The 9518-nt window shown below is 39.8% G+C and overlaps 2 protein-coding genes across 2 annotated transcripts in view; both read left to right on the top strand.

The window, feature by feature from the left end:
• The first annotated feature begins 92 nt into the window (after positions 1-92).
• Positions 93-8591, top strand: TCTN2 (tectonic family member 2). Its single transcript, XM_017734760.1, has 18 exons — positions 93-404; positions 742-855; positions 1150-1223; positions 1357-1552; positions 1760-1860; positions 2109-2305; positions 2537-2660; positions 3169-3304; positions 3952-4017; positions 4416-4544; positions 4798-4875; positions 5188-5268; positions 5582-5693; positions 6077-6180; positions 6488-6638; positions 7265-7390; positions 7479-7567; positions 8343-8591. The coding sequence occupies exons 2-18, from the start codon at positions 765-767 to the stop codon at positions 8447-8449; spliced, it is 1962 nt and encodes a 653-aa protein (XP_017590249.1). The 5' UTR covers positions 93-404; positions 742-764; the 3' UTR covers positions 8450-8591.
• A 465-nt stretch (positions 8592-9056) lies between these two features.
• ATP6V0A2 (ATPase H+ transporting V0 subunit a2) overlaps positions 9057-9518 on the top strand; it is a 15739-nt gene continuing 15277 nt past the window's right edge. The window contains exon 1 of the mRNA XM_017734704.1: positions 9057-9125. Within this exon, the coding sequence (XP_017590193.1) occupies positions 9057-9125 (69 nt within the window). The remainder of the gene's footprint in view (positions 9126-9518) is intronic.

Genomic DNA, 9518 nt, shown 5'->3' with positions numbered 1-9518 from the left:
GCGAGGGACGGGCGGGGCTGTTGCGAGTGCGGTCGGCCGGCGGCGGGATCGGCCCGGGCGGGCGAGAGGGGAGGCGGCGCAGACGCTGAGGGCTCCCCAAGGCACGGTCCTGGGCGCCCCTCCCCAAACGAGAACGTGCTTGCCCCGGAGTTTCTGCCGCTGCTCAGCACAGGGAGGGACTCGGAGGGAGAGGGTGGAGCTGTTTATGTCGGACCTTTCCACCTTGGGAAAGTCTAGAAAGAAAAATCCGGTGAAACTGCCAACTCTGAACCCTAGACTTGTCCTTGCGTCCACATGCTGAAGGCAGGAGCCCGCAGTTCCTGGATCGCGGGTAGCGGGACATCCCTGGAACAATTCATGACCCCAAGAAATTAAAAAGTGTAAGCTGAAGTCAGCAAGAAATGGTAAATATGGTGTTGCCTGAGCTGTGTAGTATCTGCGTGGGCTGTAAGTGCCATAATGTTATTTTACTGTGCCTGTTTACTGGGCATCTTCACAAATATAAACTTGTGGCATAGAAAGCTACACCCACTCCTCCAGCACATGGCAAGAATGTAAATACAACCCTGTACTAGGCATTACAAGATATTTTTGTTTTATTTCTGACAACTTAAAGTCTAAAAGTGTAAGAATCTAGCCCAAGCATAAGATCTATATGTCTTACAGATGTTCGCTTTCTCAGTAAACTTGTGTTAAGATGTGTTTCTTTCTTTTTTTTTTTTTTTTTTTTTTTTTTTTTAGTCTTTCAGCCTTCATTTATTCATATGTCAGGGCCCAGAGTCAATTCACTTTTTCTTGGGAATTCTTCAGGAGTTAATTTTTCTATAATTTTAAGTCCTAGAGATGAAGAGACAGGTAAGAACATTTCAACCCCCTCCCCCCATGTAAATAAATACGTTTGAATTATTAATATTTTTTGACACTAAAATTACTGGAAAAATGGTAATGCATGTAATTTAGTGCTTTAATAATTACCGAAACAGGAATTCCAGAGGATTTCTGTGATTGAGCCATTAGTTCTGAGTTGGCTCCATGTCAGCTGGGCCTGAGGGTGTACCTGGAACACAAGAGGAGGTTCAATGTACTTCTTATTTCCCAGTCTTTTCTAAATGACAGTGGAATACCTCTAAAATTTTTATTTTGTTATAGGAAAATTGCAACTTGCAAATTGCAGCGGAAGTAAAAGAGCTGGAGATTGGAATTTGGTTGTAACACCTGGTGTGGTATGTAAAATACTGATTCTTCTGTTATTCCACTTCATTCCAACTTCTCTCTCAGAAGCTGATGAATGGTATAGACAAGAGCAATTTAATACAATCCATGAGAGCTGTCAAACTTTATTTTGTGTTTTTCCAGAACACTGCCAAGGTGACTGTAAGCCTGACCAGAACTCTGGAGCTGTGTTTGCCCAATGCCACCGAGTGCTGCTCCTCACCTCTGTGCATGGTGGAAACACTCCAGGTTTTAGCTTGCCGTGGTTCAGTGATGCTGGCACAGCTCCTGATCCAAGCTGAAATATTTGCCAACTCTTCCTTTATAGGAAATGTGTCAGGTAAGTGCTAAAGAAGAAATGGCATTTTGGCTGTTCTTTTCCTCTCTGTATGGAAAGATCGGGATTTGGGCAGCAATAAGAGATACTGAGCAAACATGAATGAAATTTCAAAAAAGGTTTCTACACAGAATAAACTGCAGTGTGCATGGTCTTTTTATTTGGATTCCAGTCCACTTAATCCAATTTTCTCTTCTGTTTCTGTTACAGAAAATGCAACTATCATCCCAAACCAGGCATTTAAGCCCTTGGGCTCTTGTCCTTGTAACTTAACAGCTGGAGCTTGTGATGTTCGTTGTTGCTGTGATCTGGTACTTATTTCTTGTTAAACTTTGATTAAGTGTTTTCAAAGTTTCTAGACACTGTTGTCTGTGGGGAGAGAGAGATACTGAATGCTTCAGACTAGATGGGCCAGAGGCTGTGTTTGGATATTCCAGTATTTCTGAAAGTAAATATGTTCTCTCTACAAGGTTGTTTGCTTTACCTGTAAGTTTGGCTTTATAGTGCCATGAGTATTGCAATTACCTTGCTAAAAAGTGGCCATTCTTTTCCCTTTCAGGAGTGTACACCAGACTTGCAGCAGTTATTCAGTGGATCATGTTTCACTGGAGTGTTTGGTGGGGATGTAAATCCACCTTTTGATCAGCTGTGCTCTTCCCAGTCAATGGAATATACCCCTGAGTGGTTTCCCTTCCTTTGTGTACAGTCTTCTCTTGACAACACACCATTTCTTGGCTATTTTTATCATGGCTCTACGTAAGTCTTAAGAAAATTTATTTTCTCATCACACTCATTATGCAACCAAAAGTATAACCTGTCTTTATAATGAAAGCTACTTTGAAATTAGGGCTGTAGGTTGTGAACCTTAAATGCAAGTGGAGAACTGTCATTGGTAATGTATGAGAACAGGGGACATGAAAGCAAAACTGTAATTGTTTGTGTGAGGTAAAGAGTAAAGCCCTGTTTAATTTTTAAACTTGTCTGCAGTTCTACAGCGGAAGTTCCTTCATTCAAGATCCCTCTACAGACTTCTCCTGGGAAACCTTTCACTGGTTACAGAGAAGGAGATCCAATTATAACAGAAGAGGATGAGTATTTCACTGTTCCCCAGGTAATCACTTGGTGCTTTATGAGCTTTTGATTCCTCTTAGTTTGTTTGGAACTCCCTGCATCACACTCCTGATGGCTTTGCATCCGATTTCAGCAACTTGATGTTGGAAAGTGGTGGTGTGTATTTTTCACAAAAAACCCCTCAACCAACCAACCAAAAAACCCAAACCAAAACAACAAAGTCTTCATTAAAAGTAAACATTATCTTTCCTCATCCCCTTGCCCATCCCTGCAAAAGGTAATGTATTTTGAAGACACTTCTTGGTTATAATTATTTTCAAAAATGAAGATGAAGTCGTAGTGTACATTGAAACTACTTTTAAAGCTGCGTTTTTAAGGTGTTAACCTCTGTTTTGCCAAAGGCTGAGGTGTTTGTATAACATCAGATAGCTTGCTTGTCAAAGTGTTATGTGTGGCTGTAGTGCACACGTGGGGCATTTCACTAAGAAATAATCTTCAAATGAAAAGCAAGGGGATAGAAAATCCTTATTTCTGTGAACCACCCACAGCAATCCATGGCTGGACAGTGTGTTGGAAATGCTCCCGTAGCGTTTCTCCGCAACTTTGATGTCAAGTGCCTGACCAATCTGGAGTCTTACAAGGAAGGCCTGCCCCATGACGTGAGGATAAACACTGGCACTGCAGGTATGCTGCAGAAATCCAAGCAGGGATGTGTTTCATGTTTCTCAGAGCTGCTGGAACAGAACAAACCCAAGGGCTGTTGGCACAGTAGCTAAATGTAACATCTGTGATATCTGGTGGCCGTAGTTCAGCATTTGGGGATGTTCTGTTCCTGTTTCTCATGACCTTCTAGCAAGTGTCCCACTGTTTCCCAAGATTTAGGAGATAAGAAATAAAGGGATTGGCCTTTGTTTCCCATTTACGTGTTCCTGGTGACTCATAATGGTTCTGAACAGCATCACTCCCACTTTTCATTTTCAGACTGTTGCAGAGCCCTTTTTTTGTCAGGAGGGTGCAGCATCAACATTTTAGAGCTAGTGAGAAGTGGTTACTTTCTGTGTTACAAAAGCATGTACTTAGGAAGAGTCATTCTGGAGTTTGAGATAATGTGATTACCAGCATGAAGATATTTTATTTTATGCTCCATAATAGTCTAATTTTGTTTGTCTATGTAAGACCCAGAGATAATGAGCTGTGCTTTCAAAATGCATAAACAGTCTGTGCCTTTACCAAAATTACTTTTCTAAATAATTTACTACTCAGTTTTCATAACAACAAGGATTGCACCTTGGATGTGAAAACAGAAGTCTTTGCTTGTTTTTCATTCTCAGACTTCCTTCAACAAAATGTTGTCTATAGACCCATCACTGACAGGGGCAAATTCATCACTGAAAGTGGTATGTCTCTTCCATTTAATTAATGTTTCTTACTTAACCTGGATTGTATATGAAATAGATTATTTTGATGTCTAAAATGTTTACCTGCTGCAATTCTTAGGAGGAATCCTGTATGTTACCTAATACTGAAAAAGCAAACTGGCTTCCTGCAAAGCAGGAAGTATTTAATTGACTCCAGTTCATTACAGCTGGTCGGGAAATCAGGTTCCTTGCCTTGTGTACATGAGGGATTGCACCATTGCACATTGAAACAGTAAGATAAATTCTGAAAAAGATGAATGTTGTAATTTCCAGAATTTTGCCAAGGTTTTAATGTGTTCTTTCTCATCTGCAGTAGCAGAGCTTTCTAATTAGAATGGTTTTCATTATGACCTTTTCTTTTTTTTTTCTTCTGCCAGAAAGCCTTCATGCTGCTGAGGTTCTGTGTCAAAATGTAACTTTTGCAGAACATTATAAATTCATTTGGAAAGACAAGAACATTGAGCAAGTAAATGTCACTGTCTTCCTTGGAAGCTTATGTGATGGAGGTATCCTGACATTTCTTTTATGATTTTTGATTTACTTCTTTCTCTTCTGCATGGAAATTCTGTGATAGAATTGCCTATTTACTATTTTTTCTTAAAAATAATTTCCCTTGGACTCTAGAAAGAAAAGTATGGGGCTGAGTTCCATTAATTTGTGTTAATTTGAATCCTCTGTCACTAATGAAAGACAGAAGTTTGTGTCCTGCACAGAACATACATTTTACTAATTTACTTATTTACTTCTTTCTTTTACCAGAAACACTGACACAAAGATTCGCTGTCGAATTTCTAAGTTTAAAGAGTACTAATGGAGAGGAACTGTTTGAGAATCCAGGTATTAATACTTCATTTTGCCTATTTAAAGTAAAAAAGTTTGTACTCTATAGATTATTATCAGTGATTACATTCTGTATTTCTTTTGTACTTCTTTATGTTGCCAGCCTTCACCTTCCTGCCTTACTGCACTGCCAATAGCAGTGACTGGTTCTTAGGCTTTTGTTGCATAGATATTGATTATTTAAAGTGGGGCCATTCCCACTGTAATGGAAATGTCATTTACTTCAATATTGATGACATTTACTCTTTAAACAATGCTGATGCTTATAGATTCTTCTACAGTGTTCATAATCTTCCCTTCTACATTTAGGATATCAAGCTGGAAAACCAGTGAGAGCTGCAAATATGAATTCTTCTGATCCTCTTGGAAGCCTAAACATTTGGCAGCCAGGTATTGGCTTGTGAGGTTGCAACTTCAATTGTAGTTAATGCTAAAATGTTGGAGCTTGTTTGGTTTTTGGTTTTGTAAAAACATATTTTAGTTAAAAATCTCTGCCAAATTTTGCTTTTCTTTCCCAAACTTTCAAAGGTCAGTGAGAAAACCTTTAATGCTTTCTTAAAGAATTGAATGGACTTGTGTCTATTTTTGAACTATACCACATTGAATTTGCATTCTAATGTTTGATGTTTTGCACAAAATTGAAAGCTAGAGATCCAGAGGTGGATAACAGGAAAGCTCAAGTAAAAATGTTTTCGTTTCACAGCTGGCAGAGGTTTATGTGCATCAGCAACTTACAGACCAGTTTTATTTGGAGTAGACTCATACTCTGGGTGTATTCTAGAAGTTGATATTAATGAAGATTGCAGCCTTTTAAGGTAAACTACACAAGCTGAATTGTTTCTCCCTGCTGCATCCGTCTTGTTGGTTGTTACATGACTCTACAAGTGCCTTCCATCAGCACTGGTACATTGTTTTTAAATGTTCATGTGTTTGTTTCAGCTTTCTGTGGTTAATAGTCTCACTTCTGTTTTTTAATGGGAAATCATAATAATGGTTTCAGTCTTTACTCAAATGATGATCGTGTTGGGTGCAATGCTTTGCCATTTCTTCCCTTCAGTAGTTCAAGTTTATTTTTGTTGTGTGGTAACATCTTTCAGAGGAAACTGACCTTATGATACAGTAATACTGCAACCCAGAGTGGTAAGACTTTTATTTATTTTATATACGTTCTGTGTGATGTTACATTCTTACTTTGCAGAGGAAATGTAACTGAGAAATTGAATGCATTAGTACAAGCTACTCACATTGGAAAGAGGGACAATTCCAGTTACAGTGATCTAAATGACTGGGTCGAAATTATACGTAAGTGAGGCTTGTGTTGTTCTTTGTAGTCTAAATATTCCCATACAGTGAATAAAGCATGTCAAAATAAACCCAAAATGTAATTCCAAATACCTAAAGCTAGTGATATGTGTGTCTGCATCCATCCATCCCATATATGTGTACACACAGGCACATAATTCAATATGTCTATGGATACTGCATATTTTACTGCCAGCCTGTACACATATGACTTGGTATTTATCCATTGATAAATTACTCCTTTAGGTGTTTTTGTAGAGAGAAAGATTTTAATAGTTACATTTAATACCTCCATTCTCCTTCATAGGCCTTGATGCATTTAGTTCTAATGTGAGCACTGGAGGCTTGAAAGGCATTTGTCCAGACATTCCTGCAAACCTGAATATTCGCATAATCTTTGCTAAAGTGGGAGCAGTGCAAGGGATTCCCCAGCAGCAGATTCTTGCTGTGCAGACCAGGTAAAGTGAGTTGTGTCTCTGGCTATCTGACAAATAAGTGCTTCATTTTGGCCCTTGCTTACCTGACATACCTGATGTAAATTTACAACCAAAAAGGGTGGGTTTTGTTGCTTCTGGTCTTTTACATGCCTTTTAGGTTTGCAACCCAAATTCCTTTGATCCTCTGAAATGAAAATTAAAGAAAGAATTAACGATTAAAAGCAGATAATCTTCGTACTTCATTGAAACATTAAATAAAACATATGATGCTGCCAGCAGCAGGCATACACGGGGCATCCCATCAGGAGTCATGTGGTGGAAGCAACAAGATTGTTCTGTGTTCTGGCTTACCCCATTGCAGAGCTCTTGGGAGCTGTGCTAAATGCTTTATTCTTTCCTGAAACAGGGAATTTCCACTTTGCAAACACTTCCCCCCCTCCACCAAGTCAATCCCTATCAAATAAATGGGATTCTGTTCCGTTTTACCTCATTTCCAGATTGTGCAAGTTCTCCCCTTGTACGATGTGGAAAATCCAGGGATTATCAACCTCCTCATAAATACTGTGTGTTTTGTTCTTTCATGCTTGTGTTTAGGCTCTAAACTTCCATTTACAGCCCTCAAGCAATAGTTATGCTTTTTGTTACAGTTACTCAACAGTCTTATGGCAGTTCCAGTGTGGGCTTGGCTGCAAAAACACCCTCAGCTTTCTTCCCATCACCGCTTCTGTTCAGTTCATTGAAGTCCCAGCTCAGCCACCCATTCCAGTGACAAGGTAGTTTTGGTAAAAACGTTGATGACCTCCCATTATGTTCAGCTGATGTAACATGAATAGCCTGGACCAAAAGGTTACTTTTTTCCAGATATCACAAGATTTATGCAGAATTTGACTGCAATCAAAATGACGTGTGCTGGCCACAGCTCCTTTATCCGTTGACACGCTTTTACACAGGTAAAATTATAAACAATGTGGGATGCTGCAAAACATAATAAGCCATATTTTTTTGAAACATAATTAGATGTGTGGAGTTCAGTCTGAAAGTGCTTTCTGGTGGGGAATTAAATTTTATTTTTCAGAAAGCATGGTCCAAAAAGTCTGTTTAATTGTGTCCTTGACAATGCATTAATTTCTTACTTAGACTAGTGGAAAAAAATAATTACTAGGAGTACTTTGTGGATAAGCTTGAAATTTTATGAGTATCAGTTTGGCAGAGAGATTCTTTTTCACTCCCCTATGGAATTTGGAGGGAGGTGTGTTGGCTAAGGCAAAGGAGAATATGTGGCTTTATGATATTGTTTCTGTGATTGTAACATTGTCAGTGTGTGTCATTGCCCTTGAAGGGTGGAGGAAGACTTTGTTTTTCACTCTGCCAGTAAAAATTTGCCATATTGTTAATACAGTTAATTTTTAAATTTCCTCTGTATAAAACTGTGGTGGATTATGTTTTGTGGGAGACTCTGTAAACTAAATGACTGGCATTTCAAAGGGCATCAAGGCACCTGGACTCTGTTCAGAAAGAAACTGCCTGTGTTTCTTATCTGCACAACTTCTGGGATTAAAGTTATACAAAGTATGAAGTTTTATAAGTATGAAGCATCTGACTTTTTTGCTTTGTACCACATCATTTATTCGGTCTTTGCATATACTTTAATCTGTATCTTTGGGTTGTTGTATAAACTAAAATTTAGCTCTCATATGCTTACACTTTTTTTTCTTTTCTCTCCAGGAGAACCATATTCCCAGTGTCTTGCTAAAGGCCTGTTATTGGCATTTCTTATTTTACTTGCAGCAATTATGAGCAACCCTTGGTTTTCTAAATTATGGAAGAGATAGGTAAAAATTATGGAGAAATATTCTTGGATTTTGTAGACAATTTATATAAACATTTAAAGATACATAAAATCAGTACTTTTACAGCTACAGAAAATGTCTGTTATTTAAAACAAAAAGTAATAAATTATTTTCAAGCTCTAGACTCTGTGTTTGGAGTAGCAAAGTTGCAGAGTTGACTTCAAGAGGTGGCGAGTCCAGCCCAGAGGCTACAGCGGGGTTGGGATTGTCCTCATGGATGGACCATTGATCTCTCAAGCTGGTTCTCTTCTCCTTGAGTAGAAGCTCCTCTTGACAGTAAACCCCTCATGCCCACCTATTTTTGGGGCAGTGGGCAGACTTCTCACACTTCAGAGAAGTCATAACGCTTCAGCTCTTTTCATGTGCTGACCTGAAATTCTCTTTTCCAGCAAATGCTTTGCATTGACAACCTGCTGTGCCTGACCTGGGCTCCACAGGGTGTAGAAAACATCTACTCATTGTCCTTGGTTGATGAAACACAACATTTGGGATTTTCTTGTGGTTTGGATGGGCCACAAAGTTGAGGAGAGGACTGGAGCAGTTCCCCTATGAAGACAGGCTCCAGCTGGGGATGTTCAGCCTGGAGAAAATGTCGTGTGGAGACCTCAAAGCAACCTCAAAGGGACTCTTCATCAAGAACTGTAGAACAGGACAAGGAGTAACGGGTCCGAATTGAAAGAAGGGAAATTGAGGTTAGATATTAGGAAGACATTTTTTACTTTGGGGCTGGTGAGACACTGGAACACGTTGCCCAGTGAGGTTGTGGATGCCCCAAGCCTGGCAGTGTTCAAAGTGGAGCAACCTGGTCTAGCGGGAGGTGCCCCTGCCCACGGCAGGAAGGGTTGGGACTGGGTGATATTAAGGTCAATTCCAAGCCCACACGGTGAGGCTCTGGGGGACGGTGCTGTGCAGGGTCACGAGTGGGACTCGATGATCCTTTTCGCCCCTTCCGGCTCGGCATTTTCTGTGATTCTGCGATGTTTTCTCAGTCCTGCATTTCTCCTTCTCACACAGCAGCCTCCCAGCGGGGACTCCGTGGTTGCCAGCGCGC

Source organism: Corvus brachyrhynchos, unplaced genomic scaffold (genome assembly GCF_000691975.1).
Source record: "Corvus brachyrhynchos isolate BGI_N302 unplaced genomic scaffold, ASM69197v1 scaffold114, whole genome shotgun sequence".
Classification (NCBI taxonomy): domain Eukaryota; kingdom Metazoa; phylum Chordata; class Aves; order Passeriformes; family Corvidae; genus Corvus; species Corvus brachyrhynchos.
The sequence above is the reverse complement of the archived record's forward strand: the minus strand, read 5'-3'. Positions and strand labels throughout refer to the sequence as shown.

Excerpts from the sequence above, each read along its gene's own strand:
- TCTN2 (XM_017734760.1), top strand. The coding sequence starts at position 765 with ATGTCAGGGCCCAGAGTCAATTCACTTTTTCTTGGGAATTCTTCAGGA. Across the intron at positions 1,553-1,759 it reads CTTTATAGGAAATGTGTCAG|AAAATGCAACTATCATCCCA; the intron begins GTAAGTGCTAAA and ends TTTCTGTTACAG. Across the intron at positions 4,018-4,415 it reads CAAATTCATCACTGAAAGTG|AAAGCCTTCATGCTGCTGAG; the intron begins GTATGTCTCTTC and ends TTCTTCTGCCAG.